Raw genomic sequence first — 26,100 nt, forward strand, 5'->3', positions numbered from 1 at the left:
TAGAATCTGTCATAGAGAGAGGTTATGTTATGAGATTATTTTAGTAAAATTGAACAGAACACGGAATAAGTATACCTTTGGGTACCAACAGATTTAAAATGCTTCCCCACAATTCTCTTTTAAAACGCACACTTCCAATAGTGGTACAATGCGCAGGTGCTCATCGAAAGCCCCGCTGGCTTCCTGTCGCAAAAAGCAAAGTTTACCGAATCCCAAAGCGCCCAGAAATATCAGAGGAGGAACGTATAGAGTTGCTGCGAATTAACAACAATTATCACACACAAATGCGGGCCATTCGACGTTTTTATCACGAAGAAATGATCAAAGAGAAGTCTACATTGGAGAGTGCCAGTTCAGAGATGTCTATCAGAGTGGAGGCTGAGGAATGGGAGCGGTGCATCAAGGTGAACGAGGAGTGGAACGCGAAGGTGGCCGCGGAGCGCGAGGAGCGCCGCAGGCAAGAGCTGGCCGAGCGGGAGGAGTATATCCTCTCCCGGATACAGAAAAAGGACGAACTGATGAGACAACGCATTGAAAAGGCGTCACAGGAAATTAGGAAACAGAAGGTAATTTTAATTAAGTTAGAATCCTTGTATAGCAAATAGCTACTCCTGTGTATGTAGCCGAATGGCACAAACGCTTACGAAACGAAACGCTCGTAGATATCTATCTCTATCGCTCGTGCGTATTTGGCGCATTGGCGCGACAGAGCCAGACTACCTTTCGTGGCGTTTCGTGTCGCAGAAATGCCATTCGGCTACGGCTCCTGTTCCTTATTCAAGGCACCATCTTCAGGATCTTTTATACAATTTGGAAAACACCCACCTGTTCCACTTAATAATTATTAATCATCTTTTTTTATTATTTTATTATTTATTTGATACACTAGCAGCTCTTCGAGCTGATGCGTGTATATCACTGCACTTGTGTTTATTTTTCCAGGAACTCAGTGTCACATTCATCACCCGGAGACCCTGGACGAGGCCATCGACAGAGCCCTGGCCAACCCTCTGGACTACAACTTTGCTATTGACCTGCAGGGCAACCAAATACCCGGCCGAGAAACACCAGTACCTCCTAAGGAAAAAGCAAAAGCTGCTACCACATCATAATAATTGTCTTATCTTCCATTTTGCAAGCATAAAATATATGTGGTAATGTTAATAACATTACAGTAGGAAGAATTCAACAAAATGTAAATATGTTATGAAACACTCAAAGAAAGAATGAGCTTTTAAGTCTGTGAATGTTTCAAAACAGATCCAGTGGGTTGGCTTTTATGTCCTAAACATTGCAACATGTTTGCCGGAGTGCAGGATTTTTGTAAATTACAACGTTTGCTGACAAAGTGGGGACCAAAGTGGGGTTCAAAATTATATATAAACAGACATGCTTTGACCCTTTTACTATGATCCTTCTTTATTATCAGTAAAGCTCAACATCATTCAATCAACATTGATGTAAAAATAAAAAGGCACCTTTTATAGCAAAGAAAATATTTGTCAGGTTACAAACATTAGGTTAATGGAGTTAAAATAAAATATGTAAATAATAACTCAACATTTGTTTTATTATTCATACAAAAGTATCACTTACAACAACACTTAATTATATTTACATATATAAACATACTGTTTAACATTATGTACAACATTTATTTTGAGAAATGGACTCACAAGTGACAAAACGTGTATATAACGTCTTAGGGCCGGTTATAACGTCTTAGTCGTAAATAGTAGATAGTCGATGATAGCCAAAGTCCACACTGGCCCTTAGTCGTATAGTAATAGTCATAGCCAGTCCACACAGAGTGAGGTACGGTCAACCAATTTAAATCCTAGTCCACTCTCTAGAACCCTGTCTAATTGACACCGTGCATATTTGGCCGTAGAAGTCAATTTTGATGTTGACTGTGAAATGGTTCTACAGTGGCCTAGGATTCAAGTTGGTTGACTGTACGTCGCAAGCCAATGAAGAGGCACACTCAAAGGTTAGGACAGATGGCGCCACCTTATTAGTCCATTGCACAGATAAAGAATTTCATACATGAGAGTGAGAAGATGATATGTTTTTCTCTCTCTCACATATGAATGACAGTGACATGCCTAGGCACTTGCACAGGCGCCGCCTGGCGGGATAAAATGTGCCTCCTCATTGCCTCACGCGACAAACGTGCTATTTAGACGTGGCTCGGCCGAGCTACCTGCCTCGTTAGACCATTGCCGCGGGAGCATATTGCCTTGCGACGTAACCTGGCTATAGCCAGAGGCACGTAGGTCGACCCGCGTCGCGAGGCAAACGTGCCTCGGCCGAGGCACGCCTGCATTTTGCTCGGCCGAGGCACGTCTACATTGGCCGTTTGCCTCGTGAGCACCTTGCCTCGCTCTGTGTGGACCTGGCTAATATAAGACAAGCACTGTATTAAGTTTAGAAAAGTAGTTTAAACTGGCATATCTTGGAACATGGCTTCCCAATCCGGTGTGAGGTTAAGTTTGTGTAGTAGCGGTCCCAAAGAGATCAGGTTAGCGGAGCGCGAGGAGTCGTCCGTAGCCACGGACACCGCTTCCTGGTAGAACGCTGCCTTTGTGCCCGTGCTGACCTGTGATTTATGCTGGATTAGACAAATGCTGGAGGCTGACAGTATAAGAGACTAGTTTCCTACTAGTGACATCAGCTTCTTTTTAAGAACTGTCAAAACTATTGCTAATCTGGAATTACTATGAAATACTGAGGAGTGACGTCACGGTCAATTCTTTTACTTTATGTCTTTCTCTTTGACTTATTAAATAGAAATTATGTTACATACATAACTACTGTCCATACTTTTCTACAAATTATGTGGTGCTTTATTTCGTGCACTGCATAAAATATTTTATTTTAAGTATAGGAAACTAGCCTATTGTAAGTCAAGGCGAAAGAGAAACAGAAATAAGGCAAGGACTTATGGAATTGATTCCAAAATTCATACACAAATGAGATTCACACACAGATGTTTAAAAGTAGGATTGTGTTGTTATAACCACAGAATATATAACAATATATTTAGTGCAAGTACAGAAGGCTCACTCCTTTGATGTTCACAAAACGCCGCCATTCTAAATTCTTACCTACCAAACGGACCGCACGCGAGCAGCCGACATTGAATTCTATTGCGCCGCGCAAAGGTCGTCGCCACTGAACGGGCCGCGAACTCGTAGCGCGGCAATAGAATCGCGGAGTGAGCCGCCCCATAATTCCATAATTTCTTTATTGCATCCATGGTTACATCTAGGTGTTACATATTTAACTCACAAATCGGCGGGAACTGGTTGTGTAGCCAACGTTCCAATTACTTACGCTCCGCGGCGAACGAAACTTTATTGCCATTGGTATTAAAATAGGTGTAATATAAAGACACAAAGCGTTTCGTAATCCAATCGCAAATGTTAGTAACCTCGGCTAGGCTGTGAGAAACTATTCCCACTTGCACACAGATGAGAATACTTAGTTTAGTTTCCATCCGTAATGTCGTCACTACTTTAAAAAAAACTTGTACCTTCGTCTGTCAATGAAATAGTTATTTGTTATACAAGGGGGCAAAGTTGTATTTTAACGCCGAGTGTGGAATTGAAAAACGAGCAAATGAAAGGATTCTATAGTTGAACCACAAGCGAAGCGAGTGGTTCGAGAATAGAATCCTGAACTTGCGAGTTTTTTAACACACGAGAAGTAAAATACATCTGCACCCGAGTGTAACACAAAACTTTTCCCCTCACTATAGCGAGGAAACTACAACGCAAAAAATGCGTTGATCACTGCTTCCAGTAGTTCCACAGGTGGTAAATTATCTTTATTACTAGATTTACCTACTTTTATCAATTTTAAAGCAGTTAATTTGACTTTATTCAAGGTCAAATTACTTTACCCACTAGTGGATAAAATGCGTTTTTACCCGCTGGTATTAAAGGACAAAACACGTGTTTCCGAGCTAGTGAGGGGAAAAGAAAATTGTAGTAAGTATGTATGGAATGCATATAGACTTACTGCGTTTTAACTATGAGGAACACCGTGAGATACGAGATTTTTTAAAAGTAGTGACGATATGGAAAAAACATGGGCTAAAAAACTATAGTGATCTACCTATACAATAGCTTGTTACTGACCTCAAAGATCGTGTCTCCCAATGCCAGCGTGACGCGGCCAGACGCGTGCACTCGCAGTTTTCCAACGCGGCCCTCCTCCAGGTCGCTCATGCGACATCTACCGTCGGTTGGCTGCAATAACGATATACATATTAAGGCTTCTAGGTGTCGGCTTTGGCTCCGTGCACGGCTCCCAAAGACTCACGACGTCATTTTTAAGGAAAAGACATACATATTAATTTTATATCAAGCAGAAACGCCCGCGAACTTACGAGCCGCGGTTCTGGGTTCGAATCCCGGTAAGGGTATTTATTTGGGTGATGAGCACAGATATTTGTTCCTGATCACAGATGTACAGATGACAGAGCACAGATGTTTCCTATGTACCATGGGACTCAGTCAATCTGTGTATTTTTTTTCATGTGTATTTGAAGCTAACAGTCGAAATTTTAGAAGAAAGAAAGAAAGAAAGAAAGAAAAAATATTTATTTGGTATAAGAACAGTATAGGTACAACACAATACAAATAGAGTGAACCGGTATACCAAATAGGATGCCGCTCAGCGTAGACCATGTCTAAGAGACACAGCACTGATTTTCAGGGCACCCATAATTAAAACTAAACTTAAAACTACTTATGACAAGATCAAAACAGACCATACATGGAACATACAGATCAATAACAGAGAGAGAAGAAAAATCAAGTATCAGGACTCATTCATAAAGAAAGAGAGAAATATAGTAATAATAGATAATTTAGTTATGAATGTGGCCGCTTAGTCCTATTGTTGTTGGATTTCGAGTAAATACTTTTTAAAGTTACACCTAAAAGAGTTTATCGACTTAGAGTTTCTTATTGGTGGCGGTTTACTGTCTTGGGTGGTACTTGAACCCACGAGGGTCAATGCCCGTCATCGTCAGATCAGTGGTAAAGATAAAACTTACTGTCACTTCTTCCTTGTTGTCTCCAGATCCTGAGGTGGAGGGTTCCGGCTCCCCGCCGCCACTGCCACGGCCCGGAAGAGAGTCTGGTAACTGAAGGGAAGAGATTCCTTTAGTTTAGCTGTCGGAAAACTTAGGGTTGCTTGCACCAAGCCGATTATCATCGTTAACCCATACGTGTCCAACACTTATGTTTTTTTCCCGACGCAAAAACGACGGGGGGAAAAAAGGGAGGGGGGGAAGTTTGACGTGTCTGTCTGTCTGTCTGTCTGTCTGTATGTATGTCTGTTTGTCTGTCTGTCTGTGTGTGTGTACCTATGTATGTGGCATCGTAACTCCCGAACGGATGACCCGATTTAAATTTAGTTTTTTACTATGTCGCGGTCGGGGGTTTTTTCAAAATTTTAATTTTGTGGTTAGGTTAGTTTGAGGTGACAACCTCATTCTCCTACTTATTTTAATGAGTAGTGGCGTGTTTTCAGCAGTGGGTCGAAAACGACCCTGTGGGCATATATGAGTTAGAGTATGGAAAATTTTATGGCATGAGTTTTCATTTTATAAAATTTCATTGCACGAGTTTTCATAGTTCTCTGCTGATTGATGTTGATCAATCTGCCAAATACGGTCCTCAAATGATCCATCTGTTCAGTGTTATTGACACAACTTCTTTATGAATATGTTTTAGGCCATTTCTGGCGCCTCAACAACCTTTGCGCCATAGTAGTAGTAGTAGTAGTAGTAATCACTTTATTGTGTACAACAGTTCATATATAATTTGTAGGAATAGAGATACAAAGGCGAGCTTATCACTATAAGGGATCTCTTCCAGCTAACCTTACCACACGGCACTACATATAATACTTATGTATATAATTCTGTTTACCAAAAAAAAAAGCGTCAAAGCTATAGACAGTCAACCAAATCTTGGCACTAAAATAAAAACTGGCGCTAAATTCAAATTTTCTATGGGAACTAAGCCTTCGCCCTTACATTTTCAATCAATTTTTAAGTGTTGTGGTTAGTCGATGATTCCGCCAAGGTCAAGTTTAAGGAAGGCACGCGTTTTATAAAGACAATAGGCTAGTTTCCTGCTAGTCAAATCAGCTTCTTTTTAACCCTTAAATGCATGACCTTGACAAAGATTTATTCAAATTTAAACTTTGACATGCTGTTAATAGAGTCAAAAATGCACGATGTATATATACATCACATCACTATGCATTTAAGGGTAAAGAACTGTCAAAACGATTTGCTAATATGGAATTACTATGAAATACTGAGGAGTGACGTCACGGTCAATTCATTGACTTTATGTCTTTCTCTTTGACTTATTAGAAATTATGTTTAAACATAACTACTGTCTATGTTTTTCTTCTAATTGTGTGGTGCTTTATTTCGAGCACGGCATAAAATATTTTATTTTAAGTATAGGAAACTACCGGTAAGCCCTGCATTTTTCAATTTCGCCTCCTTTTTAAGTGCCGAGATTTGGTTGTCCGTCTAAAACTAACTACTGACCTGCAACAATATCAGCGTGGGCTGGTCATTCTTGAGCAGGTTGACGACGTCATTCTCTTCGAACACTTCTTTCTTCACGATCGGGGCGGGCACGGTCGCCACTGAAAACATTATTTTGTGAGACAAACTGGGAGTAAGGAACCGGGTAAATGAAGCCCCCTTTATTAGCTAAGTTAATGTAGTTATGATACAAATTATAGCTAAGATACGCGACCATTATGTTTACCGCTGTATCGAACCGTGACCTATAAATCATGGAGAGTGGTACCGCCCGCAAAGCTTTTAGCTTACCACTCCTGAATACAAGTATTTACCTACACACACACAGTGCAAGGGTGCTAAGTTAATTGATTTTTTGACTGTACTTTGAATGTCTTTGCTTAAAGGTCTCAAACCAGGCCATAAAATCCTAAAAAAAAATCGGCTTAACCCTTAATAAGACACGGGGAATATATTTACCGATTCCCACCATCATTTGATCATACAAGTTCACTGGTTCAATTTCAATTAATTTTGAACACCTGTATATCCGATTAAGGGTTAAAAAATACGTGTTTGGTTGATGGTATGCATTTGACCAAGAAATGTTAGGCAAGGTAAGCTATGTTGAGCAAAGTTCCGTATAATTTAACTTTGTTAATATAATAATAGATTAAGGAAGGTTACAGCACAGCGGTAAACGTAATATTCGAAGTAAGCAACTTGCATAGACACACCCATTTTGTTAGTAAAAAAGTTACGAACTTCAAATTCTCTATGGAAAGTTAAACCTTCACGTTACATTTTTCAAACTTTGCCGCCTCTTTCTACTAACGAAGTGAGTATGTCTTAGTATAAAATTTAAAGCCAGGTTCCGAATACACAATATGATGCATCGAAGGCCCCTAAATATACAAGAACATTATTCTGCGTCTGCTATAGCGGTTCCCGTCAGCCGACGCCATCTTGGTTCCGGCCCTCCTAGGAACTGCAGTGTTACCTACCGTGTACTGAGGAGGGAAATGCTCAAACTGGGCAGGTTGATGTTAGATTCAAATAACGAATGTCACAAAAGAAATAACGAATTTACAGAACTTTCACCACAGTAAGACTGTATTATAGAGAACAGCCAAATATACGAGAAATATTTTTGAATACTACACCTAATACTTATTGGGATTTGGGATAATTTAAATAGATAACACCAAACACAAGTTTGCATTGCTTTTCCATGGCTACCTACTCTCTCCATCATCAGATCAGCTCTAACAAACCATTTTTTAGGGTTCCGTAGCCAAAATGGCAAAAACGGAACCCTTATAGTTTCGTCATGTCCGTCTGTCCGTCTGTCCGTCTGTCCGTCTGTCCGTCTGTCACAGCCGATTTACTCGGAAACTATAAGTACTACAGTGATGAAATTTGATGGGAATATGTGTTGTATGAACCGCTACAAAATTATGACACTAAATAGTAAAAAAAAAGAATTGGGGGTGGGGCCCCCATACATGTAACTGAGGGATGAAAATTTTTTTTTTCGATGTACATACCCGTGTGGGGTATCAATGGAAAGGTCTTTTAAAATGATATAAAGTTTTCTAAAAAACATTTTTCTTAAAGTGAACGGTTTTTGAGATATCAGCTCTCAAAGTCGTAAAAAGTATGTCCCCCCCCCTCTATTTTTATAACTACGGGGTATAAAATTCTAAAAAAAATAGAGGTGATGCATGCTAATTAACTCTTTCAACGATTTTTGGTTTGATCAAAGTATCTCTTATAGTTTTTGAGATAGGTTGATTTAACTGTAATTTTGGTTAAGTTATTGGTTTATTATATTTGCTGCTACGGAACCCTTTGTGCGCGAGCCCGACTCGCACTTGGCCGGTTTTTTTTTTCATGGAGAACCAACAGCTTTAAGCGACCTCGGCCAGGACCTTTAACCGTCAGATCACATGTAATTGGCGCTCGAAATTTGACGCTTTCCGGCCGGAGGATAAAAAATATTTTGTATGTATGCAAAATTTCAGCTCAATTAGAAATCATAAAGTGGCTCAAGATTTTACCAGCAACAAGCTAATAAAATAAAATATTGTAACAATTCACGCTATTTCGATCAAAAACTATGTATAACGTTTTCCTAGCCCCAGTGCACGCATTTACCCTAAGTGCGTTTACACAATTCGATCCGATATCAGATTTAGGAAGGATATCAGAGGCTAATATCAAAGATGGCGCCTTTAACCCTTAAATGCATAGTGATGTATGTATGCATCATGCATTTTTGACTTTATTGACAGCATGTCAAAGTTTAAATTTGAATAAATCTTTGTCAAGGTCATGCATTTAAGGGTTAACGTGTATAAGATTTCGTTTCTACATCCGATATCGGATCGGATAATGTGAAAACGCTCTAAAGCTCAGTCCGGCTACAACAGGGCTCTTACTGGTGCGCGGCGCCTCCTCGCCGGGTTCCGCCTTCACGACCACCTCCTGTTTAACCTGCACCGGCTTTGGGCGGGCCCACGCTATAAATATTCAGTTAGGTTAACATATGCCCCTATAGTTTGAAAAAAAAAAGGACAAAGGTAGTATAAATATACCTACTGGTTTAAAAGGGTCTAAGTACTGATGTGCCGACTGAAAGTTTCCAAAATTCTGAAATTTTCACGTAGGAAAACTTCGGAAACTTTCCATACTTTGTAAATTCCCTTTATTTTTCGTGAAAGTTTCGTGAATTTATCAAGAAATTTAAGATTTTTTTGGAAAGTTGCACATCACTAGGTCTAAGTACCTACCTGCTGAATCTACATTCATCTTTCGTCTGTGACAAGATCAGAATCGGGTGTCTATTATTGTTCAATTTTTTTTTTGTTTTACCATAAGGTCGTAATTTTAATAAACATTTTTGACACGCCACCGATAAGTGGATATGTATGTAGTTTTACTTATTCAACAATGTCATCAGATATGTTCACTAGGGGTTGAAAAATTGGACAAAAAATATTAAAAAGAATCTTATGATAACGTGATTATATTAGTAAGTACATATGGTGTTTTTCCCTTGGTAAGTAGGACATTTCTTGTCAGGTCAAAACTTTAAAGGGCCATATGTATTGAAAAACGCCGTGCAAAGAGGGAATTCCTCTTTTCCGCACTTGTATCATAATGCACTATTTTGTAATTACTGGTGTCTGTACAACGTTTAGGGCCACTTGCACGGAACAAGGGGTTAACTAAATAAATAGTGGGTTAATAAACCCGGGGTTAACTCGTTAAAATTTTAACCCCGATCTTTTGTTGCACCATTGAAAACTAACTTAGGGTTAGCTAACCCGACAGTTTTTTTATTTTAAGCAGGCAACATTATTACTATTTCAATCCGTTCTATAAACCAGCCAAATATTAAAGAACGAATGATGAATGGAAATGTATGTCTATCTCTTTTACGCCACGACATGGGGCGTAATACTATCTTTCTTTAAAGGAACACGGCATGATATTTCGTCTAGGCGTATTATATTTGTGTCATGAGATGCCGCTGTGTAAGTACCTATTGTTTACTGTTTTTATCAGCTCTGATGACGAACGGTTGCACTCCTGCCTGTTTTCAAAGTTTGTGTCTCTGCAGTTTCTCCTCCTAAAATAATTAATAACAAATTTCAACTCTAGTTTTAAGTACCTGTCCATCATAATATATGTAATGTCTAAACTTTTATATGGGCGATTGAAGTAGAGAATAGAGGTAAATACCTGGAGATTTCGTTCGTACATGAGTGCAGTCTACAGCTCCAATAGCACGTGGAAACCGAGCAATTTGATAAAATTTCATTGCAGCTTGTCTTAGCTCTTCTTCTGTGCGAGGCATAACTATGAATTCTGGGTACAACCGGGCTATGGCATCTGTTACTTTATGAATTGTTCTACATGCGGTCGATTCGTGCACACCAATGAAATCCCCGCAAGTCACAAGTTGACTTCCAGTGGCAAAATATCGTAGTGTGCATAGTAATTGATTCATAGGTGACAAGGCTTCACTGATAATAAAATAGTAGGTTTGTATTTTATCTACTCATAACAAACATACGAGTAGGTACATATATTCAATATGGTAGGTTCCAGAAAACAATAGTTATTTGTTTTACAAGGGGCCAAAATTGTTGTTTAACCGAACGTGCCAATATTGATAACCGAGCAGGCGAAACACAAAATATAGGTAGTAGAGAAACACAAAATTTCTCACCACACCAACACGAACAAAATACTGACTATACCTAAAACATCAAATTAAATGAAATCAGCAAAGTAGTTTACCAGTTGGTGTGGTGAAAACGTCTTTACTTACCTGATATGTATTGGGATTTACGTATTGCAATCTGTGTTTGATTTTATTCAATAAAAATGCGACATTGTGTTTTTCTAATCGAAACCTTCTGTGAAACTCTTTATCTCTATGTGTATTAAAGTAATCGGTACGTTCTGCGATTCTTCGGTCGTAAAAATCCGTGCTGATGTATTCTATGATTTCTTCATCGTCGTCAGAAAATAATAATAAGTCGTTGATCATATTTATTTGTTCTCTCCGACGACACGTCAAAGAAATTTCCAAATTGTGCGCCATTTTACTAGTACTAACCCAGAGTTAGCGATTTAACCCTGCGTCGTCGGCGGGTTAAATATTTAACAATTTAACCCAGAGTTAAACCCTAAACTTTAATGGTGCAACACAAATTATTAGTTTAACCCCGTGTTAGCGGTTAACCCGGTGTTAGTTGGCTTAACCCTAGTTGGTGCAAGTGGCCCTTACTGGGATAATTTGAGTTGTATACTAGCACATTCCAGGAACTTTATTTATTTTTTATTTGTATTCTTTACCTCCGGTGTCCATAGGCAGTTTGATGGGCGCATCTTTCTCAGCGACCTGCTTCAAGTCCTCGTATTCATCGTCCTCGGGACTGTCCTGGCCCATCACCCTTCTTATTTTCTGCTCTTCCAGGTCTTTGTCTACCTGAGGAGTTATATTGGAGAATTAAATTTATATTGGGCCTCAGTCAATCTGTGTAAGAATGTCCTATAATATTTATTTATTTATTTTTATTTATTTACCTAATTTTTACTAACCCTTTGCATGATTTTCTTTCTTTTAACAAAAATTTATATATGTGGATAATGTTTTCTGCCAAAAAAATTATAATATCGATTTTAATACTAAATCAGTGTTAGAAGTTAAATAGGCTAAATCTTATTTATATATTAATATATCATTATTGGTAAATTTTACACCTAAGCCACACCTCGGACACTGGCAATCAAATATATGAAAGAGGCGCATTCCTAGCACACATTCTAAGCTTGTTTAGGTGAACGCGTACCATGCTATTATGAGTGAGATATGGCGGTAACTGTGAGGTAACCGAGAGCGAGTGGGCGGCACTTTCAGCGGAGAGCGGGAGTGGCCATACTTACGATAGTACTCTTTATTATACTGTGCTTAAGCTAACCTTTAGGTATATAATTAGTGTCCTTATGCGTCGGGGGTTAAAAAGAACCTACCTTGACAAAGTCTCTGACTCTAAGAGTAGGTTTCTGAAGAGTGGCGGCTGGCGCACCTCCGCCGTCCCGGCCGCCGTAGGACCCGAAGCGCCCTGACTGCCTCTCCACTGCTCCCAATCCTGATCACAAGGAAGGATTAAAAAAATAATTTTGATGAAATCTAAGTTTCAAATCTTATGGTGTCCAATGTCTCTATTTATAATCATTTGTTTTGTCTCCACTGTATCTTTTGCCGAGGTGTGCCAATAAAGAGTATTCTATCTATCTCGAATTAAAAATATAGGCATTAAACATAATAGTTTATTTTACATGCTAGAAAAGGAAAATAAATACCTTCAGAGAAGACACCAGAGGATTTGATAACATTTGGCCCATTCTTAATATTCCTGTTTTTGTCGTTTTTACGATCCCTCTTGCCTTTGTCGTCTCGTTTTTGGTCTCTAGCTGAGTTTAAGTTTGGTCTGTAAGCATTTCACACAGTTATCCATACACAAACAGTTCATTTCGCAGAAAATAAAGATTACATGTACAGCATATCTACAAGTCCGTATAGTATGAAGAGTTAAAAAACATACATTTAACTATTCATTTTTACGTCTTTTAAAGTTTTAACCATACTTACCCCTTGTTTTTGTTCCTAGCCACGTTCAAATTCGGTGTGAACACTTTTTTGTTAGGTTTTACTCCGCCCAAGGTAAGGTCTCGCGTTGGTTTTAATGAAGCCAGCCTCTGCTGTGGATCTGGAGCTAAGCCGTTTGTTGTGGAAGACTTTTCCCCATTATTAGACATTTTTGCAGTTAAATAAAATAAATGTAAATAGTTTTTACAACAGCATGCACTAATGTTTAGAAAATGGAGCTGTCACTGTCAGTCAGTGAACAGAGCTGTCATGTCAGGACAAAGGATGCATTCAAAATTATGACGAGCATTGTTATAGTACTATCACACGACCGAGCCGTACCAACGTTATTCCATGAGTGAGAGCGAGAAAAAAATAATATATGATCAAACGAGCTTCGCAAGCGAAGTTCGATCGATATTATATGACTCGCTTCATTGGAAGATATAATTATTAAGTTTACATTATTGTAGTTTATTTAATCTACTGGCAACATATTGCACGCTTATTTTAGAGATTTATAAAAAATAAGTATTTCAATTGGCTCTAAGAGCGTGCGCAGACAGAGAGCGGTCTGCGTTCTGTCAGAGTTCCGCGTTCTGGTGACCGTTGACCGCTCAAGAGCTCCAACGCACACAGGCGGCGTTCAAATTCTCGCGTTCTAGTTTCGTTTGCTCTTTGTACATGCAACATGTCACTGAAAAGTTCGTTTTCTATGAAGAATTATTGCTCAAAAATTCCACCTATTAAATTCTCCTTTCAGATGAACAGCGATTCGATATTTTTGAATTGTATGAATAGTTTCATTAATTGAGAAAAATAAAGGCTGGCTGTATTTTTAGGACATTGTAATTATTTATTAAGGATATAATAAACATAATAGCATTTCGTCGTGTAGGTACTATCCGTAGATTCGACCTCAGAAATTCTTCTTTTTCCTAACCAATTCATTATTTTTTCCGTGTTTGCAACCTCGGACATCCCGCGTTCCGGCGTTCTCTGTCTCGGCGGGAAAAGAACGCTAGAACGCGGCGTTCCGCTTCGACCGCCGCGGGCAGTCTGCCCGCTGTGTGCGTTGCTGCTACTGACTCGGTACATTCTAAAGAACGCAGAACTCTGAACGCGGAACGCAGAACTCCAGACCGCTCTCTGTCTGCGCACGCTCTAAACCTTCCCCCCCCACCCTCAGGTCGGTGTCAACCGGCGGTGGGATCCTCATTATTTTCAGAGATTATTCTAAGCAAAACTTTGGAATCTGGGTGTATCGGGAGGGAGGGTAATTATATCTTCCAATGAAGCGAGTCATATAATATCGATCGAACTTCGCTTGCGAAGCTCGTTTGATCATATATTATATTTCCTCGCTTCATTGTTCGATATAATTATTAAGTTTACATTATTGTAGTTGTTTAGAGACAAAGTTTTGCGGATGCCAATTGTGAAAACAAAATTAAATATTTATCATTAAATTTTGTTACATAATTATTACTAAACAACTAGCAATTACATAATTATGTAATTTATACACAAGATCAGTCTTATTCAGTAACACAGTTCATAATTAATTATAGCAAACTGATCTTGCAAATAGGTCTTCGTCAACTATTTGACGATGGCAGAATTTAGGAAATATTTGCGAGGTTGAGGTCCAACCCGCAGTTTTTCTGATAATGTCAAACATTGACCCATGCCGAAACGGCAGTAGACGTGGTAGTATGGCGAGTGCCTGTGTGCACTAAATGTTGCCACGTCCATTCCGATCTCCGCTAGTACTTGTTTTATCCACCTGCTTATTGACTGTGCCATCGCGTCCCTGTGAGGGCGCTTCGCAGTTAATAAGAGGTGTTCTGAGTTCGGAGGCCTTTTATCGCTTGTTAGAGTGAGATACTCGCGAAGGACCGAAGTCGCGCGACACGTTTTTTTTTAAGGTACGAAAGGAACAGTATAAGTATGTCGGGGCAGATGGTTATATCTGACACGATAATTTTTACCCCATTTGGGTAGTGTATATTCACTCATTTAATCAGTAAGAATGTTGGCACGCGATGGGCAGTGCATAATGCCAATAATACGACAAGCTTTTTAGTACCTAGCACAAACTACTAAGAAGATACTACGTATCAGACAAACATCTTCCATACTTGAACTTTAGTCGTTAAGTATCTGTGGTCGTGCTATGTCGATACTGACGTTTGTTTTTTTTTTTTAATGAAAATGGCGGGAATAATCGTGAAATTTGAATTGTTTGCTCACCAGAAAGCGGGAAATTCAAAGTTCAATTCTGCTCAAATTTCAATATCAGGCTACTTTCAAAGGGGAAAGCTATTTAAGTTCACCCAGAATACTTCCAGATAAACTTAAACAACTTTTGAAATGAAAACACCACATATAAACACAATCATTTATTTCTAAACCTTTTTTTATATTTTCTGAAAGCCTGTGCTTGCATTTGAGGCAAGTTTTTCATGGTCAGTCGTGACACATCAGTGCCTTTTAAAATTTTATTTATAGTATTGCACCAGTTGAAGATCGACAATGTCAGAGATACATATAAAAACGTCTGCCCTGCCAAAACACGGTGCATTTCGCATTTGACAAAATCGAATGAATATTTGGAAAGTACAACTTGAGTAATTTGTTTTTTGATGTTTGCTTTATGGGCATTGTGTTCCAAATATTCATTCGATTCGTCTACAATGTTCCCAAAAAACCTCACAGCATGTTCCGAGGGATAGGTCAATTTATTCTTTTTGATGACATTGTATTCTCTTTTGGATATCCATTTATGGATATCCGTTTCTTCAGTTGTTAAGTCTTTCTCACAATCGTTACATTTCAATATTTTTAATACTTTTCTTGTGACCCATCCCGCGGTATATGCCCGTGAGTGTACATCCAGACGCTCCCGTGTGGCTTGCACGATTAGTTGTTCTGCGCCGTCTTCACGATCGGTGAAGGTTGATAATGATGAAGGCGCAGAATCAACCAATATGGTACTATCCTCGATCATTGCATTGTCTTCTTCAGTGTGAGCAAACAACGACTGAATTTTAATAACTTCCTCAGCACAGTCTTCCTCACAATTAAATGTATTTTGGTGAAATTTTATTAAATTAGTTACTAATAGTGACTTAAAAGTGCACTCAAAAGCGTGGCAGGTCGGGTCGTTATTTCTGACGTTGTACGCTCGCACTCTTCCGAAAAATTTTTCTATTGCGTCGGAGTTAAAATACCGCGGGCGCATTATCTTGATATTTTTTTCTTTCATAACCTGCCACAGCCTTTGATAGCTTTTTAAAGTTGTCAACCAATTTTTCAACGTCGGAACTGTTGTCAATTTTCCGTTGATATCACGGAATTTAATTTTTTCTATTATTTCTATCGCCTTCACCCAGAAATCGTGATGTTTTGAGTTTTCAGTTACGGCAGTCCGCAGTTGCTTTCCCTTTGTGTGCTTGTGGTGGGTGCTGGCGCCGTTGACGCTGTCGAACAGGTCATCGAGGAAGGCCACCAGTTCTGCCGTGTTGGACAGCGTAGCGCTCACAGGCGTGCCGTCCGCGTAGTGCGCTGGAAAAATATTACAAACGTCGTTATGTAACTGCACACTAACAATATTACACAGATCCACCCACACAAACTAAGCACAGCGTATATCGAAGATAAAGTAAACTTTATTTTTCTTATATGGAATTATATTAGTAGTAGTAGTGACTCTTTATTGTACAAAAACAGATTAATAGTACATTACGATACAAGTGCGTAAAAAAGGAAGTTCGAAACGATTGGCGAAAAATTAAAACACGACCGAAGGGAGGATTCTAGGCAGGATTCCTTCTGATTGTGTTACACATTGTGATGAAACTGCGCTAGTCCTAAGTCCCAAGAAATCTGCTTAGTAGAAATATAATTAAGTATTATGGTCATTGATAGACATTCCAAATAGATAGATACTCACAAAATGAAGCTGTGTAAGATAAAGCTGCTGCCATGGTTTGACTGAAAACACGCACACAGTTTTTCACCTGTAACAAGACAATAGCAAATATAAATAAATATTATATCGTCATGTCTAACGGGAATAAACGGGGGAAAAGATCAATAATATACATATGCCGCGATATAATTTAATTAATTTTACTCTGAAACCATAGATTAAATATAAGGAGATATACATTAAAATGTAACAATGTAAATGTAATGTGTGTCTCAAACTCTCCCTCAAATGCTCAAAGGTTAACTGGAAGAGATCCCTTAAAGGGATAAGTTCGCCTTTGTACTGAAACTTTTTATTTTAAATATTATGTGCTGTATTATTTTCCTGTACAATAAAGTGTTTACTTACTTAATTAAAATGTGTTTACCTGTAATAAGTTATACATTAGCATGTACTTAATTTTAGTATAAACTACATAAGATTCATTGTAATATAACTGTTGGTAAACCTTTAATTAAATAAATAAATAAAATGCGACCGCCTAAGAACGTGCAAAAAGTAGATGGCTTTTGTAAATCCATACTAATATTATAAATGGGAAAGTGTGTATGTCTGTTTGTTTGTCCGTCTTTCACGGCGAAACGAAGCGACGAATTGACGTGATATTTTAAATGGAGATAGTTGAAGGGATGAAGAGTGACATAGGCTACTTTTTATCTCTTTCTTACCCGCCACTTCCCTATACAGGGGGAGGGGGGGGGGGTGGAAGTTTGTATGGAGTATTCCGCAATTTTCGAATTTGACGCGAGCGCAGCCGCGGGAAAAAGCTAGTAAATAATAAAATTAAGCTTTTTTACTCTCGTACCGTACTATTAGGCGTACTCAGCAAGCTTCGTGGCCTAAACATGGTACGCGTCTGAAAAGCTCTGTATTATATCACGATTATATATAATACTATTGAATGTAGATAAATATACTTAAGTAATCGAGTAGATTTATTAAATGGGGTGAAAGCTACAAATACTAATGGTTTGTTCTTTTTTATCGATCACTAAGTCCGATTTAGCGCTTTATTTCTTTAATCTGAAATAAGTTATAGCAAAAAAGAGAGATAAACAACAAGTTTGCTTTGTCCTTTATCATGTAAATAATTAGGTATACCTTCATTTTCTTGATTTTCTCCGGGAGTATGTGCTCGTCGTTGAGCTTGTGCAGCAGGCGAGCTTGCGCGTGGCGGCAGTCCGTGCGGTACACGTCCACCAAGTCTTGCCACTTCGACACTTTGCCGTCCATTATAATATGCTTCGTCAAGAAGTTATTCCTCACTCCTTTGATTAAATGTGGCGGGTCATACACTACACTAAGACTATGGCCATTTAAGTGTATAGTGTCGTCTGGAAATATAAAAAAAAACTATTAATTTAAATCTTACTTTGATAGAACAGTAAGAGTCAGTTACCTAGCAATAAGAGCAAGGGACGTTCAATCGCGGCGGCTGCCGTTTCCAACCCCGGTTTGGAGATGGCTACCGTATGGCCGATATAACATTTGATGTGGACCAGTTGATTTCCGGTGAAGATAAACATCGTGAGGAAACTGGTCAAATTTCAATAAGGCCTAGGGTACCTAGCGTCAGTTCTGAGTTGGACTAGAAAGCAACTTTTTGTAAACCGCCAATATCCAAGAATAAATTGACAAGCGGATCCCAGCTTTTTAGTACTTTGTGGGAGATCAGTCAAGCAGCCATGAACCGGGGCAAGAAGCCGGGATAATGCAAGGAAGATATTGATGATGAACACAACACAGCAAGTTCACAATATTTATAAAACGAATTTCACATTGAACCCGTCATCATCATCACACAGGCTATTGAAAATAATTAATTTTATATTACGTGCGAAATTAAAAGAATATAAAGGCTCGCGTATGATTTATATCCATATCTATCATTATAAATACATAGTTATTGTCTGACACTTTTTTATAAAAATACTATACAAGATAGCAAATCTTGTCACTAAATACTAGCCGCAAATTTGAAAAATGTAGAGGCGAAGGTTTAACGTCGAATAAAAAATTTGAATTTCCCATTTTTTTTAAGTAACAAGATTTGCTTGACCGTGTATACCTATAGTATAAGATAATACTTACCGGTATTCTGGCCTGCTAAGATTTGTGATCTTTTAGTTTCCTCTTGAAGGCTTTTAAAGGCGCTTTGAAATGAAGTCCCCTGGTCGCTTATCAAAGCGATAGGCTGAAGCCCCGTCTCGCACACGGCGGCCACTATGTCCTTGATGATGGCCTTCATCTGCGGACCCGACGCGGCACCTTCGGAGAAGTAATACGCCACCGGCTGTTGCTACTTATGAACCGCGCCTTTAATCATAAATGCTAGAGCGTGGTCGGCCAAGTGGTTGGTCTTTTCAGACAATTCTACGAATCCAGTGATATTGTCACGTTTCCTAGAGTAATGGATGCCAGCGTCCAACTTCATCTCATCAAATATTATGGAACACATTTTTTTGGCCTCATTCCATTCGCTGACCTGAAAAGAAAAAAATGTTAGAGGTTTCCAATATAAAGCACAATTCAACATAAAGAGTCGTCCCACTTGCAACTCATAGCACCTTAAGTTTCAATACTTTCAATCCTCAGTGTATCTCAGTGATAGGAGTACACCAGGGGAATTAATAGCTTGCTCTTAATTATCCCTTTCATACCCATACATACATACTTCTTCCATCCGGCCTTCGCCACTGGTGATGCTCGTCATTTTTTCTTTAATATATGACATCTTATTACGATTTTTAATTTATATATAGTAGTGTAACTACTTAAAAAACACAAAACAAAATATGTGTTAAAATAATTTGATTTGTTCCCATAGTTGCATACATACCTCTTGTTTAATGACATCAAACACTTGGGTATTGATGCCAGCTTCGATGTTCACATTCTGCAACAACGTATTTAATGTCGTTTTGGACGGCAGAATAAATATTCTCTGTAAGAATCGATAGCATTTCGGGCTTTGTTTCATTATTGAGAGGCCAATTACTTTTTCCTCTAGGCTAAACCTTCTGCCTTTTTTACTCTTAGTACAGAGTTTAACCTGCATCCACAGAAATTTTCTTGCTACCGAGTTCATTCCTGCCACTAATTTTTTAAAAGAATCCTCTTGTGATAGCTTAGACGCCATCTTAGCTCGTCTGAAGTAATCTGCTTGTTTTGTCGCTTTCTTATAATGTGCGTACAACACTTCGCACTCTGGCGACAGTTGCTCGGTGTTTGATACAACTCGTAGTCGTTTGCGACAAGACCATTTCGCTGTTCGTTGTTTTGGCCTGTTTTTTTCTTTAACACCCGATGCTCGTGCAGGCTCTGAAAAAAATATGATATTATTGCAATAGTTCACTTTAATTGGGATAAAGCCTCAAATACGAACGCTATAACCCGTTAAATATAGTACCTAGCCACCTTAATTAATAATCTAATTTCTTGCTTCAACTTGCTTTAACCCTTCGAGTCCCAGCGACATCATATGATGTCAGTAAAATATAAGTAAATACATATAGATGCTTGGGGCTCGAAGGGTTAAGGTATTATAAAACCTTAAGTAAGTACATCTAGAAATCATAGCAGTCCGCCGGGGCATTTTACGCTCATATTCATTTCCTTTATATTTTTTAAACAAATGAGAATTGCATTGGCTTCGAAATGAAAAGCCTTTATTGAATATAGTATTAGGAATGTTATTGTAATTTGTCACCTGTTTTTTCCGCATTTGAATCAACAGATGGCCCCGGAGTTGTGATGCAAGCCTGAGCCGCATTAGTCTTTGATGAGTCCACCACTGAAAATTATAAACATATTTGGTTTAATTACATACTTAATTACGATAGACACGGTCCTGTGGGGTCATTAGATGTTATAGACTTTGTAAATAGTAGTCTTTAGAGTTAAGTATATGAGAAACATGAGATTATTTTGACTATTGACAGTTTGTACGGATACGGAACCCTCGCCTCGGTGGGCGAGTCCGACTCGCACTTAGTCGGTTTTTTATTCTTAATGATTGTCAATTTGTAAAAATTGTATGTAACCTGACTACCTAAAATACAGTTTATACAGTCTGAGCAAAAAGAGTAGAAATTAAAAAGTGGCAACATCGTAGTGTCGTCCCGTTTTATCACACATTGATTTGAAAGGGATATTGATGTATGAAGTTGCCACTATTTAATTTCTACTCTTTTTGGTCAGACTGTAACTATTGCACTTAAGCCTGGCGTCCACTATGGCAGAATCGAGCCGCGTCGAATAGAGTCCTCATACATTTTAAATGCGATTCGACGAGGCTCGATTTCGCATTGATTCCAAAATGAAATTAGTCCTTTTCTGCAATAACTTGTCACTCTTGCTCACTCGGCATAAGTGGATTTCTTATTGTTACTATTTAAACCGAGCGAGCCGTGTATGCCTCATTGATTTAGTATTAGATAATTTTTAAGAAAAAAAAACCGTCGCCTTTCGGGTTCTGGTGAAAGCTACTTGCGAATGTTGGATTATGTAGAAATGTGTAAGTATTTTTTTAAACTGCTTTTAATGCTTTAATTACTAGATGGCAACACAAATGAATATACGTATAACGTTAAGATTTGAGGAGTTTCCTCAATTCCTCATGAATCCGATTATATTGTAAAAAATCGAAGCTTGACAAACTTTGACTTGAAAACTCAATATGCTTAACAAACATAACTAAATAAATGTCACTGTTCTGAACTTAAATGCATGCTTTTCTTACAAAAATACCAAAGTCACTATGAGTGTGCCGTTCAGATTTGAGGAGTTCGGTTTTGACCATCATCAGCAGTTCCACTGTACCAAATGTCACAGTTCTAGACGTAAGCGCATGCTGTTCTTATAAAAATGGCAAAGTCACTATAGTTTAGTTTAGTTTTATTTATTTCATAATGATAAATTACATTATAAATTATGCTATGTTAACCTATACGAATAAACATTATGATCGTCAATATAATTATTTCACATGCATTCATTCAATTGTATAATATCAATAATAATAATCAAAACAAAAAGAGTTAACATAAAAACGAATTCAAACTAAAAAAATTAATACATTATAAGCGTGCCGTTCAGATTTGAGGAGTTTGGTTCTGGCCATCATCAGCAGTTCCACTGCACCAAATGTCACTGTTCTGGACGAAAGTGCATGCTGTTCTTATAAAAATACCAAAGTCACTATAAGCGTGCCGTTCTGATTTGAGGAGTTCGGTTCTGACCATCATCAGCAATTCCACTGCACCAAATGTCACTGTTCTGGACGAAAGTGCATGCTGTTCTTATAAAAATACCAAAGTCACTATAAGCGTGCCGTTCAGATTTGAAGAGTTCCGTTCTGGCCATCATCAGCAGTTCCACTGCACCAAATGTCACTGTTCCGTACCTAAATGCATGCTGTTCCTTTAAAAACACAAAAATCACCAAATGTATGCCTTTCAGATTTGAGGAGTTCCCTCGATTTCTCCAGGATCCCATCATCAGAACTGGGTTCTGAGAAAAATGGGACTAATCTGTACGCATATACATTCAATCAAAAAAAAAAAAATTTCAAAATCGGTCCAGTAACGACGGAGATATCGAGGAACAAACATAAAAAAAAAACATACAGACGACTTGATAACCGTCCTTCTTGAGAGATATGAGGCCGACGGTTAAAAAGTAGCCCTTTAATTCGATTATCCAATGTATGTTATTGCTACCTGTTTGTGGTGAAGTTGGCTCAAACGACGACATCACAGCCGTGACGAGCGACGAGCAGGCTTGATCTGCGCTGGATTGGACGCACTCTGAAAATGATAAATATAAAATATCTTTATAATCTAAGTAAATGTATAATAACTTAAATTATTAATATAAATATTTTTTTAGTAAAACGATATGAATTCGCAACACTGGTCCTTATATTCATGTATTTTTCATTTGTATTAGGGTATGCGGCCACGGAATTTTTTTGTCGCTGAATTTTTTTTTACCTACTTTATCTCTCACATCCAGACTATGGGCTAGTAGCGGAGCGGCTCGCCCTACACACTCTACACTGCACGTTTTCCACGCGAAGAGATTTGAGGCGAATCGCTCTGAATGGGCTTGGCTTGGATATTTTTTAATTCAGGGTTCGAAAATATCCGATATTTATAATAAATATCAAAATATCGGATATTTATGATATATATCGGATATATATCCTTTGATATATATCCATTTTGTATGGAATGCATATTATTATTTTGTTGCATTATTTATGAATACTACTTTAGATTAGGAAAAATCTACTAAAAAACATATCATATAGTAGAAAAAAAGTAACAAACACATAAAAACTATATTTTAAACAAAGTTACATTTTTTTTACCATTTTTGTATTGCAATAATTATACAAAAAATGATATTATATCGGATATTTATATTCATTGATATATATCGTCGAACCCAGCTGGATATATATCTGATATATATATCCTCGAACCCTGTTTTTTATACAATATACATTTATATAATTGTATTAATTCCATGTAGTTTTAAAACAATATTGTTTATTGCACCAATAAATTGTTCTGATATTTAGAATAAGATGAATATTGTACATTGTTGACTATTTAAAAGTGCTTATTGTAAGCCTATTTGAATAAAAAATATTTTGACTTTCACTTTGATAGATCAAGAAATGAACATACTTAATATAAATTATGTTTGTATACACTAACAAATTATTTGTAATATTTACCTGAATTAAGACAGGATGACGGCTCAATAGACAGTTCTACGCTCGGTGTAATATGTTCCAGTGTAACTCCACCTGAAAACGTAAAATAGTACCTACATGAATAAATTATTTAAAGTTAATAGGTAATTAAATGGGATATGGACACTTTCTAAGTTTCTATGAAGTCTGGTAGATCACTAACAAATGCATGTTCAGCACACCAACTTGTAAAGGCAAAAACTGATGAGAAAGTTGCAAGAATGCAAAATAATTTCATACAAATTTTAACTTGGTGCCCACAGCTAGCAGGTAAACTGAAGGTTGAGGTAAAGGAAGGAATAGACATTTATATGATGATTATGAAACCTAAATGTATGATTAATGTATAGATTTGATCTAGTTTGTTGTTCTACAGTCAATATTTTCTCCTTGTTGGTTTGGGAGAAAATGTTGTTTTTCACTCGGTGGCAAAATTTGTTAAACCTTCGTGCCTTGAAATCCTCGCAACGCTCAAGATTCCACATTCTCAACCACTTGCTACACTCACAGTTAAATATTGGAATATTTAGCTTGCTCGGGTATCAATATTGGCATGTGGTTAAACAACAACTTTGCCCCCTTGTATGTCATCGGGAAAAGATATAGCCTTCCACTGTTTCCAAGATGGAAATACAAAAACAGATTTGCAGTCACTTTTTGAAGCCTAAACACATGACATGAGACAGGACATTAAATTATTATGAAATTACCTGAATCAGCTCCAGTTGTGATGTGTGGCGGTAAACCAGCAGCATCATCTGAATTATTTGTTGGTGCGCTCATGGCATAAGTGTGGTCAATATGACATCTCCTTGCATACGAGTGGTCAGAGTTCCTCATTTCAAGTTCAATGAATCCTGGTAAAAAAGGCCCAATTTTATATTTTGATAATAAATAAATAAATAAATATTGGAGGACACCTTACACAAATCAACCTAGACCCAAACTAAGCAAAGCTTCTACTATGGGTGCTAGGCGACGATATACATACTTATATAGATAAATACATACTTATATACATAGAAAACATCCATGACTCAGGAACAAATATCTGTGCTAATCACACAAGTAAATGCCTTTACCGGGATTCAAACCCGGGACCGCGGCTTAGCAGGCAGGGTCACTACCGACTATGCCAGACCGGTCGTCAATTACACAACAATTTGACTATAGAAATATATACACATTTATTCAAAATTATTTACACCAAAGCAAATTACCTAAATATTTGTCTGTCTGAATATTACAAATTATTTGGACATAATAAACTAAATGTTGATTTATAATAAAGTATGTGTATAGTTATGATTAATTAAATACTAGGCTACACAATCAGCTAAGCTCAATTAAGGCCTTTGTGGTAGGTACTTAGACAATAATAACTTGACATTTAAAATATTGTACTACTGAAATACATAAGAAACACCCATTACTCAGGAACCAATACCCATGGCTATAAGACCCATGTAAGTTTTCTCTAGAATTTGAACCTGGAACACTCTCCACTAGGCCAAAACACCACTCAATCAACATAATCTTATCCTATTGGAAACATTTATAAATACACTGAACATGAATTTGATTCAATTTTAAAAATGCGGCGTAAATACCACGTGCGATGAAAAGTTACATATAATTACTACCTACCTCGTTCAACCGAAGGGTGAGCCGGCGTTCCCGTGGTGATTTCTTCTTCAGTAAATAATGTTGGACACGCGTTTGGCCGTAAGCGCAACTTTGAAGAGATGTATCTGGCTTCGAAGTGTTTGTGGCAAACGTACAGTTTGCCGATTTCATCTGATGCCAAACCTTCGAACAAGTTGAATACTGCTGACATAGTTTTCTTCCACATTATCACTTTTTCACTCGCTGCTGGCATTTTGTGCAGCATAACGTCCTTTCGTTTACTACTGCTATCACAGCCGGGTATACAGCACTTGCGAAGCATTTTGAAGATCAAAATGCCAAGTAGCACTGAATATCACAATTATCACGGAGAAATAAAGGTACGGAAATTAATCAACGCAAACACTTCACTACTCGACGCAAAAATTGTAATGATTAGAGATGTGTCAACCCGGTTTGCCAACCCGGTTCAAACCGAGTTAGGCTCAACTCGGCCCGACTCGGTTTGACAGTTCACCAAACCGGTTCCAACGAGCAGACGGAACGCAGCCGAACGAACGTACCGATCGGTCCCACTCCCACATGACTCGACTCGAAAATGTTGATAACGAAACCGGCAATATTTGGCTTCCCACAGACAGTCTTAAAAATTCATAATCTTAAAAAAAAATTGTATGCAATCTGACAGTTCAAACTGACACTGACAAGACACTGGCAGATTTGTCAGTGTCAATTTGCATACAAATTTTTTTTAAGATTATGAATTTTTAAGACTGTCTGTGGGAAGCCAATATCGGCATCGGAACTGCAAGCCAGCGAGTGCAAGCAGGACAGCTGTACTTTCGCGCGGAAGTGGTGCCACGGCCAGAATCTGAAACACGCTCGCGGTCCGCACGGCCGTGCGCGCTTTAGTTTGAAATCAATTATAACAGATGGTGCTCTTTTTCCTAATAATAAATGGGAAAATATAACAGTTTACAACTATAATTAAA

At 38.0% G+C, this 26,100-nt stretch overlaps 4 protein-coding genes across 5 annotated transcripts; 1 reads left to right on the forward strand and 3 right to left on the reverse strand.

The window, feature by feature from the left end:
- The first annotated feature begins 1 nt into the window (after position 1).
- Positions 2–1,249, forward strand: LOC125229892 (probable 28S ribosomal protein S26, mitochondrial). The gene is given in 3 exon segments (XM_048134834.1): positions 2–566; positions 943–961; positions 964–1,249. Coding segments are annotated over 3 exon segments (636 nt in total). The 5' UTR covers positions 2–98; the 3' UTR covers positions 1,113–1,249.
- An 899-nt stretch (positions 1,250–2,148) lies between these two features.
- Positions 2,149–12,976, reverse strand: LOC125227093 (DNA-directed RNA polymerase III subunit RPC4). Of its 2 annotated transcripts, XM_048131290.1 has the most exons (9): positions 12,729–12,976; positions 12,440–12,567; positions 12,107–12,225; positions 11,429–11,561; positions 9,001–9,081; positions 6,581–6,681; positions 5,066–5,155; positions 4,143–4,253; positions 2,149–2,599 (listed from the first exon to the last, which is right to left on the reverse strand). In XM_048131290.1, the coding sequence occupies exons 1-9, from the start codon at positions 12,893–12,895 to the stop codon at positions 2,441–2,443; spliced, it is 1,089 nt and encodes a 362-aa protein (XP_047987247.1). In that variant the 5' UTR covers positions 12,896–12,976; the 3' UTR covers positions 2,149–2,440. The 2 variants fall into 2 exon arrangements, with proteins under 2 accessions (XP_047987247.1, XP_047987257.1); XM_048131300.1 differs by lacking the exon at positions 9,001–9,081 and having other exon boundaries at positions 12,729–12,973.
- Positions 12,977–15,057: 2,081 nt separating this feature from the next.
- LOC125233078 lies at positions 15,058–19,013 on the reverse strand. The gene is made up of 5 exons (XM_048138940.1): positions 18,811–19,013; positions 17,821–18,053; positions 16,681–16,747; positions 15,904–16,292; positions 15,058–15,090 (listed from the first exon to the last, which is right to left on the reverse strand). The coding sequence occupies exons 1-5, from the start codon at positions 18,965–18,967 to the stop codon at positions 15,058–15,060; spliced, it is 879 nt and encodes a 292-aa protein (XP_047994897.1). The 5' UTR covers positions 18,968–19,013.
- A 5-nt stretch (positions 19,014–19,018) lies between these two features.
- LOC125233086 lies at positions 19,019–25,538 on the reverse strand. Its single transcript, XM_048138952.1, has 7 exons — positions 25,130–25,538; positions 24,193–24,339; positions 23,465–23,536; positions 22,440–22,526; positions 20,429–20,512; positions 19,559–20,040; positions 19,019–19,204 (listed from the first exon to the last, which is right to left on the reverse strand). Exons 1-7 carry the CDS (start codon positions 25,428–25,430, stop codon positions 19,019–19,021), a joined length of 1,359 nt encoding a protein of 452 aa, XP_047994909.1. The 5' UTR covers positions 25,431–25,538.
- Positions 25,539–26,100: the final 562 nt, after the last annotated feature.

Source organism: Leguminivora glycinivorella, chromosome 1, assembly GCF_023078275.1.
Source record: "Leguminivora glycinivorella isolate SPB_JAAS2020 chromosome 1, LegGlyc_1.1, whole genome shotgun sequence".
Taxonomy (NCBI): domain Eukaryota; kingdom Metazoa; phylum Arthropoda; class Insecta; order Lepidoptera; family Tortricidae; genus Leguminivora; species Leguminivora glycinivorella.

Coding starts and splice junctions, on each gene's coding strand:
- LOC125227093 (XM_048131290.1), bottom strand. CDS start 12,895: ATGTCTAATAATGGGGAAAAGTCTTCCACAACAAACGGCTTAGCTCCA. Junction 12,568..12,728: donor GCTAGGAACAAAAACAAGGG/GTAAGTATGGTT, acceptor AAATGCTTACAG/ACCAAACTTAAACTCAGCTA. Junction 9,082..11,428: donor ACTGCCTATGGACACCGGAG/GTAAAGAATACA, acceptor GAATATTTATAG/CGTGGGCCCGCCCAAAGCCG.
- LOC125233078 (XM_048138940.1), bottom strand. CDS start 18,967: ATGAAGGCCATCATCAAGGACATAGTGGCCGCCGTGTGCGAGACGGGG. Junction 18,054..18,810: donor CTTAGCAGGCCAGAATACCG/GTAAGTATTATC, acceptor TTATATTTCCAG/ACGACACTATACACTTAAAT. Junction 16,748..17,820: donor AGAAAATCAAGAAAATGAAG/GTATACCTAATT, acceptor GTCTTGTTACAG/GTGAAAAACTGTGTGCGTGT.
- LOC125233086 (XM_048138952.1), bottom strand. CDS start 25,430: ATGCTTCGCAAGTGCTGTATACCCGGCTGTGATAGCAGTAGTAAACGA. Junction 22,527..23,464: donor GTCATCCTGTCTTAATTCAG/GTAAATATTACA, acceptor TATCATTTTCAG/AGTGCGTCCAATCCAGCGCA. Junction 20,513..22,439: donor GCCAACTTCACCACAAACAG/GTAGCAATAACA, acceptor TATAATTTTCAG/TGGTGGACTCATCAAAGACT.